The following is a 21379-nucleotide window of genomic DNA, read 5'->3' on the forward strand; positions in this document are numbered from 1 at the left end:
ATTTGATATGGAAGAAAGTTCCTAATGAGAAAAATTAAAGCTGTTGAAATCAACAGATGGACAAAGAGAAATGACTGAGTATAGAATAAAAGCAACATCTTCCCACAGAAAGCAAAAGGAAAGATTCTTAAACCAGAAAACTAGATGTTCTACCTATAGAAATTTTCCTTATAAGATATAAATACAGAAGCATAAAGATCCAGGTCCTCCAATAAATATATTGATAACTCCAGTGACACCTATGAAGGAATGGTAATTTGCATTAGCTGAGGATCCAACCCAAAGAGTTGCATAGGGCATATGTTTATAGAAATGTGACTGACACTATGAATTTCCTTGCATTTTAGTTGGCACGCAAAATTGATGCAGACTAAATATGAAAAGATGCATAATTTAAGAATGGGGACGGGATGAATAGCTTTATCTGCAAACAAAAGGAAAGGGAAAGATTGGAAAATACCCAACTTGGCCAACCTGGGACTTGTATTACAGTGACATCCTGACTGCTTTCAAACCCTCTTCTTTGTTCTTTTGCTACCGCTGCTTGTTTTGCTGATCATCTCATCCCTAACCTTGGTGCGTGAGGACCTGCCTCTCACTGTGGTGAATCTACTGCCAGCACTCAACCCCGTCTTCACCATCACATGTTTCCACTCATGGAGCCTTCTTTAAAAGTGAAAATGTCTTTGGTAGTAGTGCTGTATTAAGAGTGACTTCTCTACTGATTCCTCTTTTCCCTCACTTCATCTCCCATATGAATTAGTTTGTCTTCTCCAGCTCTATTAGTTCTATCCCAGAGACCCCCACCGACCCCTCATCTGCTTCAGTCCTCTCATCTTTAATCATTTCTCTGCACATCAACTGTCCCATTTTTTGTGTAAACAAACTGATAAAGTAGCACTCCTTTCTTCAGCTTGACAGATTTTTACTTCTTTTACTTTTCATATCCCCTTCTCTCTTACTACAGCAATCAGAATTTTGTTCCATAAAAGTTCTGCTTGTCCCAGTACAGAATCTTGATCTCTTTTTTTTTTTTTTTCCCAATAAAAATGCATGTAAATATTTTAAATTTAACCAAAAATAACCCCAACTAAAACTCCAACTTTATTGCTGCTTGTCCCAGTCTTCCCACTTGAACCCACTCTGATGATTTCAAGAAGTTTATGGAACAACATTTCTCAACTTCTTTAGAAGATTTTGTTCTTTGCGTGCAGCTGGAACCTCAGTCAGATCACCTCTCCCTGTTCAAATTTAGGCTCATACAGTCCTCTGTGTGGCCATCCAGCCCCCTTCCATGTACTTGCTACTTTCTTTTTCCTTTTTGCCTTGCTGGGCTCCTTTGTCTCTCCTGCTGGTACTCACCTTCCTCCTGTCATCATTCATCTCCTTTCTTGAGGGTCCTCTCTCCATCATGCTCCTGGAATCCAATGAGCAGCAAACTCTGAATTTTATTTTCCTCCCCCTCCTGGTCTGGGTAAGTGCACTGACAAACACAAATTCTGCTGTTGTCGGCGCACTGAAGTGTCACAGATTACCTGGCTCGTGCTCACTCTGCTCCTCCTATACAAATTTAAATCCCAGCTTCTCTCTGTGATATTTACTCATGGATAATTAAACATCAGTTCCAGTTCTGCACAGCTAAAACCAGAACTCTTAGCTGCTCCTCCCTAACCTTCTCTGCTGTCTCTCATTGTGAACTTGTGTCCTCAAGTCTGTCTATCACTTGAGGATAGAAGTTTGATGTCAACTTGCTGTGGGCTATGCCGGATTTAATTCCTGGAGATTTCTTTTGCATAGTGAAGAAGAAGACTCTTTTACCTGATGACACAGCTGTAACATTTACCCAGGGCTCCCAGTGTCAAATATGACAATTGTTCCTTCTTTATTTTTGAACTCACCAAATGTGGACTTATGCTGCATGACTTACCTTTTTGTCTAGGTTACTTTTCTCTGCATCCTTCTACTGATTTAACCTTCTATATTACATCAAGTATAAATGAAATTTTCTTACATTTAAAGCCTTTTTTTAGAGACTCAACATCAATTTCTCCTCCTTTCAGGGCTAAAAGGTAAATTCTGCCCCCATGCCACCAGCTTGACCTCCATACTTGTCAAATTTCCAAATGTTTCTCTCTTGTGAGAATGTCTTTGCAAACAGTTATCTCATCCTTTTTCCTGAAACACTTCTTTGCTCTGTGGGCAATAACTAGGTTGCCTGTGCCCTTACTTTCCTGTTTACTTCAATGAATAATATCTGCTCATAGTTTCTCTGTGCTCACTTTCTGCCTGTACCCATCAGTTTCCTGTTGTCTAATATGCAGATTGCAAGCTCCAAGAAATAGGGCCGGTGTTCACATATATACAGTGCTTGGCACTATGGCAGTTCTTAAATATATTAATGAATCTACTAAAATAATTTAAAAAAACCCCTAGAATTACCCATGACAAAGATGATACATTTTAAAAAACCAGAGCTAATGACAGAAGTGCATGTGCATGTGTGCATGGATGGTCCTTGCCTGTGCATGTCATGACTGGACATATTTCCTGCATGGTACAGCAGGGAGACAACATGTGGTGTTCAAAATCAACATTTGACTTGCCAGGTCTTAAATTTATATGCACACTCTCCAGAGATTGAAGACTTGGCTCTCTGGACTCAGGCTTTTGAAGTGCTTCAATTGAGCTACACTGCCACAGCAAGGCACTTCACTGCAGGTGGAGCTGGAAGGAAGGAGGGATGGCAAACGGACTCCAGATAATAACATTAATGAAAGCACTGCTGGTGCAGAAGTGAGTACATGAGGCAAGACAGAGCTGTGCACAAACGACAGTAGCTAAAAACCGGCCAAATTGAGAAAAAAATAAAAATAAAAATGGGGGGGAGTAAAATTAAGTTTGGCTTTAAGGACCTTGGAAATGACATATGGGGCAACAATATAAAAAGAACATATGGGGACACCTTTGCTCTTGCAGTTTTGCCAGTATCCTGCTACCCAGTTCTCCATTTGGTGAAGACACTTCCAAACAATTCAGTGTTGCTGCCTTTTTATGCTGTGAGCATGGTCTGGTGGCTATTCCACAATATAGCACACAGGAGGAGGTTTGCTTGAATGTGATCTCCATAAAGTTTGTTTACAATGATAATCAAACATTATTGGTCTTTGTGCTGCGTACACAGTGATTTCAGCTCTCAAACCACAGCAGAGCCAAACACCATGGGAAAGGAGATATCTGCCAGCACATGAGGCTGTGCCCTTCCTGCTGTCACAAGAGGATTCAGAAATGGCATAAGGACTTGGACATGAGGTCCAGTTCTTGCGGTGTAATGAGCATCATTTCTGCCAAGCAGTCAGTAATGAAGGACCTCTGAGTGCTCTCAGCTCAGCCATTTGCAAGGTGAATATAAAACCTCAGATTTTTGAACTGTAACCTCATGGCATTTCTGAGCTCTACAATGGCCACTGGAGCTGCAAAGGGAAGCCCTTACACAAATTTTGATGGAGTTTCTTAGCTCAGATTTTGCCCCACTGCCACTATTTTCATGCTGTATAATAATCAAAATTATTCAGTAATTTTTTGCTTTACAGGGCCTTGTCCTCCACTTTCTTCTCCTCTTATCATGTTTCTTGCTGGTATATTCTTCTGTCTCTGTTACTGCTGATCGTCTGGCTGAGTCTTTGATCAGCCTTTCTGAGAAAAGATGTAAGACTGGGGAGGTACTCAGGTTTGTGAAGTCTAACAAAGATGATGTGGTGTTTCTGCCCTCACAGAAATATAGGCAGGCATCTCTGCCTGTTGTTTCCTATAATTAGGATATTGCAGATATTGCTCTTCAGGTGAATCCAGCTCATGGTTGTACCCGGCAGAAAATACCAAGATGAATGGTGCTGTGGGTCCAGAAATTAGACAAGTCACAATTTGTCTCAGATTCCCAGGTGGAGAAGGCGTCTGGTCCCTAGCAGACTCTTGGACCATGACATTAAGAAGATCGTGCTCTGGAGCAAGGCCTCTGCAAGGCAGGGCTGGCCATCAGTGGGAACCATGTTGAGAGGATGAGAGACAAGGTTCTTGCTGAGCAGAAAGGAGCCAGGATAAAAGTAGTCAGGAATAACCAAGCAAGGGCTGGGAGGCAAGAGCAAGTCTTCAGTAGCTGAAGGCAGAAACTGGGAGCAGGGATAAGGCAGGCAGGAATAAGGACCAAAGGGCAGGAGGAAATAACTGGAGCATAGCTGCAGTAATGAGAAATAACTGGACTGAAATGGTCAGCACTGCCTTTTATATCTGACAAATACAACAAGCCACCTGTCAGCCTGTACACCTGGAAAAAAAGGCTTGCTGCCTGACCTCTGCAAGGCTTTGCAAGGATTCTCTCCAAACTTGCAGCAGGGCTTGTCTGATGCTCAGTAAAGAAAGAATCTGTAAAAGGCCTCCACTAAGCTAAGAGAGCAAGAGAATGATAATAAGCTAAGAGAACATTAATAGTCTGAACAATATATTATTTTTCTAAACTGGACAGACCTGAGCATTGCTGGGTAACAGCCGTTTGCTTTCAAATTTTCATTCCTAAGGGCTGAGCAGAAAATTATAGCCCTGCAATATAGTTTTTGACTGACAAATCATTCTAAGAATTAAATGTGTGGTAGACTGAATTATTGTAGAGTTATCAAATGAGTCATTAGGAAAAAATGTTCTTAGCCAGATCACTGCTAGGGGCAAGCAATAAAGAGAAGAAAAAGAAAAAAAAAAAAAAGGAGGAAAAAGAAAATGCCTGGGGCAGTGGCCTCCAAGTGTGACTGCCACACTAATAAATTAGAAAAAGAGTCATTAGTAGGTGCAGCAAAGTGGAGAATCAAGGCCCAGATCTATGAAAGTTAACAATCCAATTCTAATGAAGACCTATCTAGATATTTGAAAGGAAAAGAAATAATGAAAACTTTAACAGGAATCCTGCTGATAAAAATAATTTACTACAAAGCTATCTTCATGGCATGCTGGAAACTGCAAGGAGCTCACACTGACTGTCTTAGCAGGAAGGACACTAAGGCTGTGGGCAGGTGTCCTTCTCAGGGCCACTGGAAATAATTAATTAGTCTGGTCCACCCACAGCAGCTCATCACTATTCCTCTCTAAGACTCTGCTACCTGTCAGCCTGGAATGAGCTTGGATGGCCAGGACTTGCTGTGCTCTCCCCGCTAATTTTGGCTGAAACCCTAAGAAGGCAGCCAGAAGCCCTCGAAGGGTGGGACACCAGGGTGGGGAAGGGGGCCACCACCCCCACACAGCCACCTGCAGGCTGTTCCTCTTCGGGATCCATGCTGCCTTTCCTCTGCCTCAGGGGATGAAGAAGGAGATGCTCTGTATTGGAGGGCCTCTTTTTGAAGACAGCCCTCCTTGTTCAATGCAAAGTAGCAGGAAAGGACTGATGTTGAAATGGAGTCTTTCACCAGTACCAGAACAAAACATACCTCGAAGTATTTTCACATGCAATTTTCAGCTTGTTGAGACTTTCAGATTTTGCTAATTTTTCCCTGAGTTTGAATATGAGCTTTGTCTATTTTTCAATGTCAAAACATTTCCATGTCCAGGAAGACCACATCCTATTCAGCTGCATCAACAACCTAAGTGTTGCTTCAAATGATCTGTAGCCTTTGTTATCAGAACCATCATTAGTAATCCCCTCATTTCTGCTACTGGCTTGACACAGCTGCCTGGGGTATTGTTTCATTGTCTGAATGCCTTTGTGTACCTCTTCTGAAACAAATAATTAACAACGAGTAATATCTTTACAATGGTTTGGTATGAAATACATCTTTCTTCAAAAATACAGATCTTAGCAGTTCATTCCCTTTTGACATGCACAGATCTTTTCCAACACTTCCGCAATGTCATTCCTGAATATATAAAATTTGTGTGGTCTATAGTTAAAAAAGTATGTAAGGTAAGTATATTTCATCGGCTGTTACAATGCATTGATTTTATCCAACAGTATTGCATTCTCATGAGCTGCTGGAATGGAAATGTTACTTCCTTCAAGCTGTACATTATGTTATGTAGAGATTTTTAAACTTGGGGTTGACTATCCCCACAGGAGATGATGATGGATGCAAGGGGAGTGGCAGGGAAGACAAGCGAGGGAGAAAAGAAATTATCATAGATGAAGCCAGCAATGCCACCATTTTCCCTTGCGTGATTTTTTTTATACATTTGTCTCATACCACAACCCTGTCTCCTAGGGATTCCTTGAACATCAACTTCATTAGTTACAAAGGCAGCAATCCATAACCAATTTTCTTTTCATGTCAAGCTTGTTCATGTATAAACCCAGCCCTTTTGTTGGAAACATTTGCAATTAATCCCACAAACAAAGAAAATGCAAATCATATAGTATACCCTAAGCAACCCTTCTGACTCAAGGCCCTGACCACCATCTATTATACACTAAAATGAATTGAAATTCCCACTTTGAGTCTAACCTAATTTTCTAGTGATAATAGGCATGGATTCCCAGAAGCATTCTATGCATCTAGATAGTAACATCCTAATTTCCCTTCCTGGTAAATGTTTTAAATAAGATTTTAGCACCAAAGGAAATTAACCTTTAAATTAATTGTAATTATAAAATGCCATCACTGATTTTGTCTTCAGACTAATTACTTGCTATTATTTAAACAAACTGCACCTCCTCAGAGCTTTTAAGTTTGTTTCTCTCTGCAGCGCTGTGCCAAATGATCAGAGAGCAGGCTGTGTAATGTCTGCCAAGCCCTGTGACACCTTGGACTGCTCAGGTCCATTTGCATCTCAAATGTAGCTGGTTTCACTTGTCGTATCTTCCTGCCATAAACTTGTTCCCCTGTGCTTCAGTCTCACTCTCTGCAGCACAGACGTTTTCAGCCTGCGCCTTGGAAGCAGCAAGCACACCTTAGGGGACAAAGATTGCCTGTGCTCTGTGCCGAGGAGAATGAGAGGCTCAACACCAGCCTTCTGCTCTGTGAGGGGCCCCCTCCAGGACACGACATGACTGGAAATAATAACACAGGAACCAGCTATGGATATGTGCGAAAGATTGATGTTGTACAGGCATCTCAGGGAGTTTCCTAAGTGTTCCTGGTGGCGCCATGGCTCTCCAAGGCAGCTGTCCCTAAGCATGACAAACATGAAGTAGCACCTCGGGATTTCAAAGTCTTCCCTCCCTCCACACTTCTATCAGTATCCTGACAGCAAAGGCATCCCATTTTCCTCCCTCTGGTTTACTTAGTTCATGTAGCAGTCACCACACTAAATGAAACAAGTAAATGGAAAAGGCTTCTAATTGAGCGGCAGGCTGTAAATTGAAGAGCACAGCTGAGCAAAAACAAGCTGAAGCTTCAAATTTGTAGCATATTCCTTGCATTCCCATTCCCAATGACCAGTTCAAGAGTTTGGAGAATAACTGTGTTTTAAACATGGGCTTTAATTTATTCCTACTATTATTTGTTGCTGTGTTGCCTCTGCAGGCTGTCTAGGCTGTCCCCAGCACCAACCACACAGGTTAGACCTGTGATTCCCCCTGTCGTGAGACAGGTGTCTGCCACAGACAGGGCAGATTGCTCTTTGGGGTTACGCCCCTGCCTCCACTGACTGTGGTGGAAATCTTGAATGTTGCTTTAAGCTACAGGCCTACCTACTTGTGGCTGCAGGAGTGTGAGATGGATGCCGCCTGTGACAGCGTGGAAAAAGTGAAGATGGAATCACTGGTGTTTTCCAGAGAAGGACTCAGGACAAACTACACAAACGGTAGGTGCAAAATTAACAAAAGGTATAGCTGAAGTATCAGGGCCCCTTTTCTCAGGAGGGGAAAAGCTGGACACTTTCAGGAAGAAAAGACCACAGGGGGAAACTAAATACAGCAAGACCTTTCGTGGCCAAGGAAGTGCATGAGCAGCAAATTACAGTCAAGAATTTCTGGGAACCACAAACTTGGGATGGGAAACAAAGAAGCAGAATTAATACTTGAATGGCTGCTACCAGTTTCTCTTTCTCTTTGTTTTAGGAATTTTTAAGCAAGAATGGAAGCTGAGGTATTATTTCTCTGTAATGTCTCACCAAGCAGATTGTGAAAAGCATTTGGCATGAAATAAAGCGATACCTGAGCATATTCTGCACTTCAATAGTGCCTTTCATCCCAGAAGCTCAAAGTTATGAAGCAACACGCCTGTGAGTTTGTCCCTCTCATTATTTCCCACTTTAAATATGGGAAACAGAAGTATGGAGAGTTTAAACAACCTGCCCAAAGGTGGAAGCCTGCCTGTAACAGAGATAAAAAGAAAATGTTCTATCTATCCCATATGCATGTCAAAATTTCACATCTCTCACACATAATGAATTTAATATTGTCTTTTAATCACTTTGGTACTTCCCAGGTCAGGCCAAAGATCCCAGAGTGGATTATTGTTTGGCACCACGTTTATTGGCGCATAATACTCACCAGAAGATGTATTGTTCACCGGAAGATATTTCCTATCTGGGGTATTACTGTCTTGCTGAATATTTTCAGTAATTAAAATGGAGTCTTTAACACAAATTTTTATTGGAGGGGGAGGAGTGAAATAATTTTAAAGGGTTATATAGAGCTTTACTTCTGTGCCAAGACATCCCCAACAGCTGGGTTCCAGGGAATATACAGCAAAATTCTTCTAGACAAAGTTGCAATTTCTTTTGCTTTGCTGTTTGACTGGAAACAACGCCAGGAGAAAAGAAGAAATTGTATGTGAAGGTTGGATCCCTGCTAGCATTAGATGGTGCAAAGGTTGTACCTCATGGTACACAAGGGAACATTCAGAGGAGCCATATATGTTCTCTGATGTCCTTGCCATTGCCTAATGGTAGGTAAACGCTATTTCTGTTCCTTCTCTGGGTCAGCAAGAGAGCCTTCTAGGTTAGGATTTTGCCCGGAGACACAGACTAAATTAGAGATTTTTCTCTTAGCTGGGGTTCATTCCTAGTCAAAGCTGTCCCTCTAATAACAAGCAAGTCTCCTTACCCTCAACAAAACCTGTGAGTGCAGAATTCCCATTTCAGTAACCCAGGTTTCTTTCTTAATTGCTTAGAGACAAAAAGCCCTAGGAGAATGCTGCTTGACTGCTTCTAGTGTTTCCCACAAAATGTCTATATAGTTAATGAAGTTTTCAGAAAATACATTGAATTTTATTTTAGTAAGGCAGTAGCAGCTTATAGCAGGGAGCCAAATTGCTAGTGAGCAAATGCACATTAAAGGAACATTTCAATGTTATTAAAAATAATGTGCAGTCTTTGAAAAATGCAGGCCTAACATGGTTTTGGGAGAAAAATGAGGAGCTCCAGTAAGTTCACAGTCATTGAATGCCTCCAAGTAAAGGCTGTTGCTGAAATTTTCATGTTTTATTTTTAATTGCTGCAACTAATAATGCTAATGAGGTAAGAATGGCAATGGCTTAGGCATTACAATGGCAGTGGTGAAGAGGAGAGCATGAAGTTGGCAGCAGTGCTTCTGGGGACCCATCCTCCCTTGTCGTTCCCAGGAAAAGACCTGAGGCACTCCAACTTTCAGAGTTCCTCCTTCCTGTGCAGACACAGGGAAAACGTTTGGGAGCGGCAAACCTCCCCTGAGAGGAGCAGCCATGGAAGGGCTGCTTGTCTTCCCCTTGGACATGGGTGCAATGGTTTGACTCTGGAGCACCCGGTGTTAGACCATGTCTGAGAATGTACCAGGAGAGAAAGCAACTTCTTCTGTAATCCTTGGTGCAGAATTAACCCAAAGCAGATTGTTCTCATGAAAGGTAGCACAGACTTGAGCTTTGATTTAGCAGGTCTGTGGCTGGATTTATTTGGTGTGTGAATAATTAAAACCTCTAGACTTGCTGATTCAGTCCTAGTTATGATCATGATTTGATCACTGTATTGCTCCATTCCTAATCCTTTAGCGAGGTTAGAGCAGGTTGAGTTTAGTGAAATGTTTGCTTAATTCTACCCTAACTCATTTTTCTCTTAATAAAATCTGCATAAAGAATGCAGAAATAGTGATTCTTTCAGCTTGTTCCAATTACCCTGAGAGCAAAGCTAATTCAGTTGAAGCAGCTTAAGAGCAACGTGACTGTGTTTCTACAGTTGAGGCTCTGTGCCAACAGAAGATGAGACACCTTCTGTACTCCGGAGCACAGTCAATATCTTCATCTGATTAAAATCTGGAACATGCCCATGTCTGGCTCTTGGACGCTGCATAGCTTTTTCTCCAGTCTTATGCCTTGCTGTTCAGGGTTTCTGCCTCTTTTTCTCCTCTTTTGGACTGCTGCGGTTCCCATGGCCCATTAGAAAAGCAAAAGAAATAGAACTGAGTGTGTGGGTGTTCACTTTGTCCGTTGGGAAAAGCAAAGACTTCTTCTGTTGGTTCTGTCTCATCAGAAAGGACTTGTGGCTAAATGACACTTTGGTATGACCCAATACTTTTATCCTTATGGTTCTCTCTATTTGTCTGTAAGGCATACCATTTTAATAGGTCCTGAAAACCAGAGATCTAGATTTCTCCTGTGATGTCTGTGAATATGAAGGTGGGTAGGAAGATGAAAATGTCCCTCTGTTGCTCTTCATGGACTGCTTTGGTGCTGGGAAAGCAAGGCAGTGTGGTTCTTGCTTTCTGATGGCTGTTTTTACCAGAGGATCTTTCACAGCAGATCTTTCACATTGCTGGCACTGGAGGGAACACCAGCTCCCAAACTTCTTTGAAACATGAGCCTGGCCTCACTCCTCATCAGGTGTGGATGCTAGGCAGGAGTTGGGGGTAGAACAGTAAAGCTTTTTTCTCATATGCTAGATGTTCAGCATCTTTGGAGGAGGGAGTTCACTGTGAGTAGGAGGGGCACCTTCATCCCTCTGTCACAGAGTCTGCTCCATAGCAACAGGAAGGGGTGAAGAACTGGAAAAGTGGAAGAAGAGCCTATGGAAAGAGAAAACACAGCTAGGGGTTCTGGAGCTATTGCTGATCAAAGACTTTATGCAGGAAGTTCTAGCAGTGTATCTGGGACATATTCCACTTTTCCTGAAAGCTTTTCTCCTGAGCTTTCACTTGGTCTGCATGAGACGACCCATCTGTGATTATATGGAGAAAGTCAAGTCTAGGCATCTTTTTCTGGAATATAAATACTATGTAACAAGACATCCACAAGGGATACACTTCTCAGAAGAGCATGATAGATGGATGTGTTGCTAAAAGGGATGAAAAAGGTGAGGGGAAATGTATCTCAGAAAATAAAAGAATTTTAAATTAAACCTGAGCAGGGGGTATTTGTACAGACTGCAGGCCCTGGCTGTCAAAGTGAACACCTGGTACACAGCAGAGTGAATGTCTGAGCAGAGAGAGAACTAGAATCATTCTTACTTGCTACTTCATGAGGCCTCTCAGTAGAAACTAAAGCTGTTTTAATTTTACGATACCTTGAGAGGCCAGATCCAAACTGAGCATTATTACACTGTTGGCACAACTGAGCCACAGAAGTTCCCTCTCCCTTTTTTTGCCAGCCAAGCTCCCATACCTCAGCAGAGGGGAAGCTCCAGCACCTGAGTTTGTGCTAGCTCCATTGCACTGGGCAGGGATTCACCCTGCTGCCTCAGAGAGGTGCTGGCAGATGGGCGAGATGCTCTTTGACTGGACGAGGAGATGTGGCTGGGGTATACGAACAAAGTAATAACGAAATCTAAATGACAAAAGCAATGACAAAATAGTCAAGGTGATGGCAAGAAAATGTTCAAAGAAGCATGACAGTCTGTGGCTGCGGAACAACAGGGAGCTCTTGCTGCAGAGAGAAGAAAACAATACCATATTGGCTGTGGCACTTTGCTGCCAGAAATGTTGCTTTATGAACCATAGGAGAAGCCTCTCAAATGTGCTCTGACTTCTGTGCTTGACTGGTTAACCAAATCTCAAGTCCCTTCCTTGCTTTTTACTTCTATCATGCCCTAAAGTGCTACAGACTAGTGGAGGAAAAAAAAAAAAAAAAAAAAAAAAAAAAAAGCCCTTAGAAGACGGGGCAGAACAGTATTGAATGGGATTACATTTTGGGGGACAAAGAAAAACTTTCTTCCAGCTCTGTGGATAATGAATGCATTTATGAGAAAGCAGGAGAAAGTACCTATGACTGGGTACTTCCCTAAACAGAAAAGTCTATTTGTGACATACCCCTGCTCCACAAAGCTTTCCCAAACACTTTGCATTCTCTATATCTTCCTCACTTCCACAGAAACACAAAGACAACTGAAATGAGCATAGTCAAAACGACCTCCAAAGTGCGGTGGTTTGATTTCAGCATTAAATCTCCCCTTGATGGTTCACAGTGACGCTGTATTGCCAATAGATTATAGGGTTGTAGCTATTTTCTACGCAGGAGAGCACACAAAGGAACCCCTGCCAGCCCTAGCAGTGCTCTCAATCAAATAAAAACCCTTTAGCTTCCTGTTGCAGAGCTCTCCCTAGGATTCATATATATTTTATCAAAGTTACATGCAGTTCTTCTGATACTTGTTTCTAAAGTGCTTTAGTATGAATCCCAAGATGTACTGAAATGCTGCAGTGGCCCTTTTTAAAAAAATCCAGGTTAGAGAAAAAAAAAATGAAACGGCTTGACTCTACAGCATGCAATAAGAGCAAATTTTGCTCAACAGGCTTCTATTGATATAAATAAGCAGAAGAAACACAAACCTGTATCTATATGAAGTAATTTCACTTCACATAATTGTACCCTGGGAGCAGCAGGAACCAAGAGCATCTCCACTGTTTCACCTCTCATAAATGAAGGTCCTGCAATAATCTAAAGCTATTTTTTTTTGCTAGAAGTGCTTTTACAAGACAACGTACATGCCAACACGAAAGAGCTATAACCTCAGTTGTAACCAATTATCCTGAAAATAGTTAATAACAGCCCGGAGCAAGGGAAAAAAGAAAAAAAAAAAAAAAAAGAAAAAGAAAAAGAAAAAAAAGCTTGTATTTACTATTTGGGATTTTTTTTCTTCTTTTTTTTTTTTTTTAATTTTTGTTTTATGTCTTTAGCTAAGTTGTGAAATAAAGAGTCACAAGGATCTTTCCAGAAGAAAGGTGTATGTAATTTTTCACCATTATTTCATTACTCCTTTGTCTCTCAGAATTTTCCAGATTTTAGACGACGAAGGATGGACAGAAAACCTGATCTGGCTACAGTATAATAGGGCATTTAGGTTGAAGATAACAAGTGTCAGCATAGTGAAGAGGTGATTTAAAACAAAACAAAACAAAACAAAACAAAACAAAACAAAACAAAACAAAACACATTCATTTTGTATGTAATAAAGCTTTAGTACTTACAGCTGTCCTCTTCTTCAGTAATGCACTTCACAACATAACAGGCATAGATGAAGCCTGCCAGCTGAAACAAAATGTAATAGTGTTAGATGTAAGACTGGTACCATAGGGAAACAAGAGATGGCTTTAGAAAAGCAACTACAGAAAAGAAATAACAAAATTCAACAGTCTTTCTTTGGTGAGGTAAAGATAATTCTCCATAACAGTTTAATAATTTTAATTAGAAATAGAGGAATTCCACATCTTTCTTGAAAAACACATTCTTCAATAAAACATCCAAAAATGGATCAAAATTTTTCCAACACCTAGTTGACTTCTTTTTAATTATTGAAAAATTAGAAAAGTGAATGTGTATTTGGATGGATGAGCTTTTAGTTATTGAAAATGCAAATATTTCTGTCAAAATCAGATTTGCTATCCAACAAAACCGGGACCTCTAGCAGAACTTTTTTAAAAATCAGAACTGTGCCAACTAAATCAAGGACAAATTTGGTGCACTTGTAAACCAGCTTTATAATGATACTTTATCAGTTGAAATTAGGGCTGTGGATTAATGGAGCTTGTTCCCATATCTGCAATAGTCCCCAAGCCTCATGACAAGTCACTTTGGATAGCCCTGGATGTGTTTACATCAGCATCTCACATAGCAGCTGGCAAATTTCTATCTTGTTCCCTTCAATCCTCTCTGCAGAGCATGCCCAGAATTGAACTGTAAACAGAAGCAATGGGATTTAAAGATAATGAAAATCTGGAGTAGTTATTGAAGTATTACCTGAAAAAAATGATAATAAAGGAATAAATGGACAATATCACACATGCAACAGGCCAAGTATCATGTGAGTCAGCTGCATGTCCCTCCAAGAAGTTCTGTTGTTGCTAAGTTAGACCAGAAGTAAAAGAGCAAATACTGGAACAGCAATATGTGTCACATGTTGCCTGCTTCACAAAACTTCCTTTACGTCTAGGTCTGGAGAGTTTTCTCTACTACATTACAATAAATAATTTCTCATCCTTTAGCTAATCACTGAAGTTTGCATGGTAGGACGTCAAAGTATTTCCAGTTATTTGATCTGTGTGGAGTGCAAAGTGGGCTGTGCTGCCAAAATGTGTTATTTTGCACAGGCCACCTCACAGAGATATTTTCACAAGCTGCAAACCCATCTGTACATTTTGGGAATTTGTTCTTTATATGGGTAATAAAAATGCCTAGAGGCTTCAGCCAGGACTGAGCTCTCTGTGAATCGTGCAAAACCCATAATTTCCAGCTGAGGGAGATGATGATCTTAACCTCAGTTTGTGTAATCAGTGGGTTAGACAGCAGAAGAAGTGAAATTTGAGAGACCATATATTATGAATGATGGTTAGGGAAAATGGATTTTTTTCATTAACCCAAAGCATATGTACAATCACTGCAATACTGTGGGTTCTTAGAGCCCTTAATATTACCCATATATAAATTAAATGTAAACAAATCCATTCTATTTTGTAGTGCCTTCAGACCTGAGGCAGTGACTATGCCTACTTTATTCCAGTTCTTACAAAGATATTCCTGGAATTTCTGTCAGCTTTCTATGTAGAAAGCTACCTATACCCACAAATGTTATCTTCTAATATCTGAATGCGTAAGAGACAGTGAAAGGGGAAAAACAAAAGGTCAGCCTCAAGGCTTTCCTGAAGAGATCAAGACTTGATTTGGAGATCATACTGAAGCCAGCACAGGTGTTGTCTGCTCACAGCTTAAATTCCTGTTGGGAGCCCAGAAGCTTCATTACAACGGAACGAAACCATTAATTTTGTCATTTATTATAAATTTGCCTTACAGCACTTCTGGGAAGATTTTACACCTGGGAAGGATGAAATATTCACTGCTGGACAGAAAGAACGCACTGTACCAAGAAGTGGCATTCAGCTAATATCAGCATTTCATCTCTCCATTATTGGATCACTCTTCCCTTTCCTTTCTTGGCTTCAAGGTAGAGGGCTAATTTGCTCCACTGACTTATGCCCTGCATAACCCCATTGACTTCAATGACATTACCTGAGGTTTAATTCAGCAACGAATTAGGCCCAGAAAGGTTGTTCATAAATGATTCCATTCTTGGATGTGAACCTTGGCTTAATAGTTTCTCTGTACTCTTTTTACAGACCATCAGATCCAAGATAGCTGAATACTTGCATCTGTAGCAGGCTTCTATGGTAATCCTTTTCTTGCACTACAGTTCAATACTTTACTGTCTTCTAAACCACCACAAGTTCATGTGTTATTAACTGAACTTATCTTACAAAGCACAGCAAACAAAGTGTATCACAAATAGTGTTTACAATTGATCTTTTAATTGTATTCAGTTATATCGCTGAAATCTCTAGGGAACTCTTTTGATATGAAAGCAAATCCTACAGCATTTCATCAGATGAGCATGTTGATTAAAAGAACTCCTTAAAGCTCAAATTGGTCTGATCTAAGTACAAATGTCAGGGTTTTTTTCCCATGAGATAATCAGAGTTCAAAAAAGAAACCTCCCCTTCTCCCACATTTATCCAACCTTACTTAGTAAACATAATAATTTTGTTCTTATTTGAATCTCACACTATTTTTTTCTTTCACTCTCTCTCTCTCTCTCTCTTTTTTTTAAACCAGGCAATTTATCGGTTCTGATACAGTGGCAGCCATTCAAGATTTATCTTCTAATTGTATCAGCAGCAGTGGGCACATACTGCGAGCTGAGGCTCAGAACCAGAAGTTACAGGTTTGACTTTGATGATACTCAGTGACCTGAGCCCAGGGTGACTGCAGAGATCCCCAAGATGGAGATCAGGAACAGGCTTCCCCCCTGTGGACTTGGGCTTCCTATGAGAATGATACAGCTCATCTATGCAAACAGCAGAGATGTCTTGGGGACTACGAAAATTTTTAATGGATTCCCACATGGATGGAGAGGTCTCTCCAAATTTACCACCTTTGTTATAGTGCAAGATGCACTCCTTTAACCTACTCTCTCTAACAAAAGCATGCCACAATATACCTTTGTATCACAAAAATACCCCAAAACTCCCAACAAAGCCAAACAAAACACTGAATACACTCCTCACCCTGGAGAAGAATATGAGAGAAGAAACCAAACCAAAGCAAATGATAGAAGTTAGTCATATCGCATAATATATTCCTGGAAAGTCCTCAAACACAGCAGTGGTCAGTGCAGTATGAGAATTACACAGAGCAGAGTCTTCCTGATTCAGTAGCTCTGAAAGATTTTTGTCTTACGTGAGAAGGAAGGAAATCAGTCCTCAGAGATAAAGAAGAGAAGATGCCTGGTTGTCTCAGAAAATCAGTTTAAAACTGGGAAAGTTAGCTTGAAAAATCTTGCTGCTTTGCATCCCTACATAGTTTTTTTTTTTTTTTTTTTTTTTTTTTTTTTATTTTTTTTTATTTTTTTATTTTTAAATTAACTGAGCTTTGTTTCTTATAAACCATGCAGTGATAAAAAGAAATAGGTGCAATGAGCAGAAGATCATTTCTGGATCCCAGACCCATCAAGATTAGGTGCCTACATCTGTCCCACTCACATTTTAATGCTGTAGTATGGGCTTTTAGAGGAGAAGGAACTATTAACAACATTCCTGCTCATCTATACATAGAATGATTAGTAAATGCACATTTTTATGCACCTCGTTTTCTGCACCTTGAAGAAATCTGCTCTTTATGATTTCCCTGCTATGTCCATATGAGAGTGTAAATGAATACTGCTCTTTCTAAAAGTGACACATTACCCATGCCTGCACCAGCTTCCTGGGTTTACTTTGATAGCTTCTGATGACCATAATTTTATTAACAATGATCTCAAATAATAATTTTGTTTGTTCTTTTTAATTTTTTTTAATCAATAAGCATGTTGATAAAATATTTTCCTACTGTCAAGAAAAAAAATGAAGACAGGCAAAGCCTGTCACCAGTAAAACAACACAACTGAAGCTTTGGTAATAAGATTAACTGCAAAATTAAGTTAATGCATTTTATTGCCTTATCATAGCCATATAAGGCAAACAAAAAAGTAGATAGAATATTTCCACCTAAGTCAACAATGTCCCGTTACACTGCTAATGACTCAGCGGATCCTGAGTCTCTGTGAGTGTGCTTCCAGACTTGCTCAAAATGTCAAGAACTGTGATCAAACTTAATCAGAATCAGTATTGATCAAAATCCTGTCCAGCTATTTTTCCTCACTTCTTTTATGGGGATGAATATTTTTATACACTGCGAATCGCACCAGATTTCAGAAAAAGCAAAGTATGGGCTAGTTCAAGCAATAATATGGCAGAAATACATGGATGTAATTCTGGCCCTGGGAACACTATATTGCAAAGCTGTGATGTTACGTGTCCAGCCATGTGCAAATTAATTGTATTTCTTAAGCTTGCAGTGGTCTGCACACATGAAGCCTCTGTAGTATTGTGCATTTAAGGGGCAATGTTTCTTTAAAATGGATTTTTGGAGTCTGGAGATATATTGCTATATATATATACACACACACACACACATTATGAGCAACTGAAGAACTGGAGCATTACTGTCTAGAAAGCTTTCTGTGTATTGATTCTCAGAAGAATCATACTCATTATTTAGCAAGAAAGGTGAGGCAGAAACCTTTCTCTCAATATCTGTAGATTTAAGTCAGTGTCATGGGGGTTCTAAAGCTGCCCCCTGCAAAAACCCTTTCAAGCATGATTTCATTGCCTTCAGCAGTGCCACATCAGTAAGTGGAGTTTAATATGAAACTCAAGATGCATTCCATGGAAACTACTCTGTTGAGGTACGCTTTTACTTGTGCTTACATTTAACATTATGAGAACCCTGTCATTCCTCCAAGTTTAACTCTCTTTCATCATAAAAAGAGCAAAGAGGAAGACTATTGGTATAAGGACAGATTCCTGATAGGGAAGATAGACTGTGTAACCTTGCTGTCATTCTTTTACGGAATTAACTATCTATGCGCTGTCCAGAAAGAATATTTCATTACTATGGCCAAGTAGCTTTATTCTGTGAAATATACTTAAAAGAGCCAATGTCAAACTGACATGTCTACAATAATATCTAGTGGGCACTTATGAAATTTAAAAGCAAGCCAAAATGATAATTTCTTAGCCTATGTAGTCATCAAATTATTTTTCTTTCCTTTCTTGAGCGGAAAACTCAACCCCAAAGGTTTTTGGTTTTGTTTTTTTTTCCAGCAGACACAGTAAAATCATGAATCATAAACTCAGATAAGTCTAGGCACATTGGAAAAGAGAAGGGTGATAAAAGTTGCATTTATTTTAACTAGTGCATCATAATCTTTTTTATATCAGCTGTCTAGAAGGTGCTTAACATAAAATCTTCCCTTATTTCTCAGTGGACTTCAGTTTTCTGGAGATTTCCTTTCTGTATAAGCATTTGAAGATCCCTATGAAGACCTGCTAGGAAGCTTTTGTTTGAAATGCTGCTGGGCACTTGAGAGCGGTTCTATCTTGTTCAGGCTTCCCTGAGCACCTTCCCTGGCAAGCTTCTGCACCTGATGAATTGAAGAGACTGCAGGGGCACTTAAAACCACAGCCCTGTGGCTTGTCACAAAAGAGCAGTGCAAACCCTTAACAACAGCAGAAAGCAAGAGCTACTTAGCAGTTTTGTAGCTGTATTACAGACATTGGCTCGACCCAAATTTCCAGGAAGTTTAAACTTTAGTGAGAGTTTTCTGCAATTTTAACCTAAAACTTTCTACAAATCTTCACTCTTCCTAGGTATTTCTAAGTGATTTGTGCTTTTGATAACGACATGATATTTGGCACTTTTTCCATGATTTCACCTCACAGCTAAGGAGTAGCATGTCCTTCTTTCCTGCCTCAGACTTGAAAGGTAACCTGAAATACAGGGGCTACCAGCTCACATGAGACAGAACTGGGGATCACTTAATGCTGAACTCTGTTAACTGAGCTGTGGAGTATCTTGTACATCCAAGCTTATGAACTTCATATTGCAACTCCCACAGGTGAAATGCCCCAGCCAGGACTCTGCTGCATTCCCTCAAGAAGCTGAGGAAGGCACGTCTCATTGGACAAAGGAGAGGTGACAGTAGGCTCAACCGTGCAGATCCCCAGGTGACAGCTTAGAACAAGGATTGGGCTGAGAAGCTAGGAAAAAATTATTCCCCTGCATTCAGCAGGTACTGGGTGCAGCTCAAATGCACATTGCTCAGTGCAGGCTGAAGGCATTACTGATGTCAAAAACATGTTAAACCTGGAGAAATTTTAATTTTCTCTTCTCTGCTTTTGTGGAACTGTCTCCACTTTACATTTTCTGACTCCATTAAAGTCAGAAGAGATATCTGGTTACATATTTTTGTTAATTCCATTCAATCCAAGTGTATAGGAAGCCCGGAAAATGGAAAACTGTACTGCTCTCTTTCCTCTCATGGTGTAGCTCTGTAGCCCTACTACATTGTCATTGTAAGAACAGAGTTTTGATTGTGCAGGGGTCAAGTGTGTGTAGTGGTTCCTGCTCTTCACGTAAAAAATATTTAGCCATTAGAGATGTGTAGATTGTGAAAAGCAATCCCATTTATTTTTAAACAAGACAAACTGCCTCTGTCCTCTTGGCAACAGAAAAAAAAAACCCAAAATGAAGCTTAAACAAAAAACTAAAGGAAAAATTTTAAAACACACATCACCTTGTTTTTTCTGTAAATACTAAAAACGGGTTATTAAATTGAAACTGTATGCGTGTCTCTATGTGGGCTTTGCTCTGAAGGTTTTATAGCATGAAAACTTCTATGAAAAACACTTTGGACCTTTGCCTTCTCTTGTCTTCTGGGAAAGCTTTGGAATAGTTTAATCATCTGGCTTTGGTATCTTACTGCCTTTGGCAGCAGTAGCTTTTCTTATCATTATGTGTAACTGTGTGTCACCCTTTTCAGACAGCCATAGGATTAGGAAGAGAAAAATTGGTTCTTTATACTGCAGATCTAACAAAGCCACAGACTCCTTGCAGCCCACCAAATGAATGTCTAGCATTTTAAAATGAACTGTGTTAGAAGGGACCATTGATTATCAATGCTACTCACTCTTTTGAGGAGCAGTAGGAAGAAAAAAAAAAATTAAAATTTGTGCAGACTGTATAGGGGAAAATATTTTGATGATACAAGAGAGCTCTGAATTTCTGATAAACAAACACATATGAGTGTTTCTGTTTAGTGAAAATTCATCCCTCCATGTTGAGGCACCCATATGGCAAATAAACTTCAATGCTTTGAGTGTGAACACTGAGCCCCTGGATCTGGGAAACAGAAGCATTCAGAAGAGAGCGAGTAGACGATGAGAAAGAGAATAATATGTTGTGTCTGCCAGTTTCTCAGGACTGTGGCCAACCACGAACACTGTATAGAGTAAAACCAGAAAGAAGGCACAGGTTATTTTCTCTTCTCCATCATCACATGTTAGATTAAATTAGATCATTGCTGTCGCATAAATGACAAGAGCCAGAACATTTCATCGGCGGTAAGAGACTTTTCAGTAACAGCTGACTCTTTGTCTGTGATGATATTTATTTTCCCTGTGATGAATTGCTGTTTATTTGAAGGCTCTGATGATGGTCATAGGGTCAGGAAACTTCGTGGAATGTGACAGCTTCTGCACTGCACTGACTTCATAGTGGTGGTCATGTTGTAGCAGGCTAATAATGCTCTGATCAAAGGGTTGGTACAACAGCTGGTGATGGTGGTGCTGACAAGGCAGATGGATGCACTGTATGCAAAGTGCACGGCTCAGCTGAAGCAGCCCTTCAGCAGCCTGAATAGTCAGGCTCATTACTTTAACATACAGAAAGAAAAACACATAAGGCATTCATAGGAACAACTCTAGAGAGTGTGCTCAGGATGAATAGAGCTTGAACTTATGAAACCTGAATGCTGATGGATTATCAAAATACAATAATTGTTATTCAGAAGCTCAGTAGGAATTGTGGACTAACAGCACAGGAACTGACAGATCTCTTTGACAGCACCATCA

At 40.2% G+C, this 21379-nt stretch overlaps 1 protein-coding gene across 4 annotated transcripts in view; it reads right to left on the minus strand.

The window, feature by feature from the left end:
- NKAIN2 (sodium/potassium transporting ATPase interacting 2) overlaps positions 1 to 21379 on the minus strand; it is a 541992-nt gene that overhangs the window by 13658 nt on the left and 506955 nt on the right. For all 4 annotated transcript variants that reach the window (XM_040060587.1, XM_040060586.1, XM_058420062.1 and 1 more), the window contains exon 5: positions 13349 to 13409. In XM_040060587.1, the coding sequence (XP_039916521.1) occupies positions 13349 to 13409 (61 nt within the window). The remainder of the gene's footprint in view (positions 1 to 13348; positions 13410 to 21379) is intronic.

Source organism: Hirundo rustica, chromosome 3, assembly GCF_015227805.2.
Source record: "Hirundo rustica isolate bHirRus1 chromosome 3, bHirRus1.pri.v3, whole genome shotgun sequence".
NCBI lineage: Eukaryota > Metazoa > Chordata > Aves > Passeriformes > Hirundinidae > Hirundo > Hirundo rustica.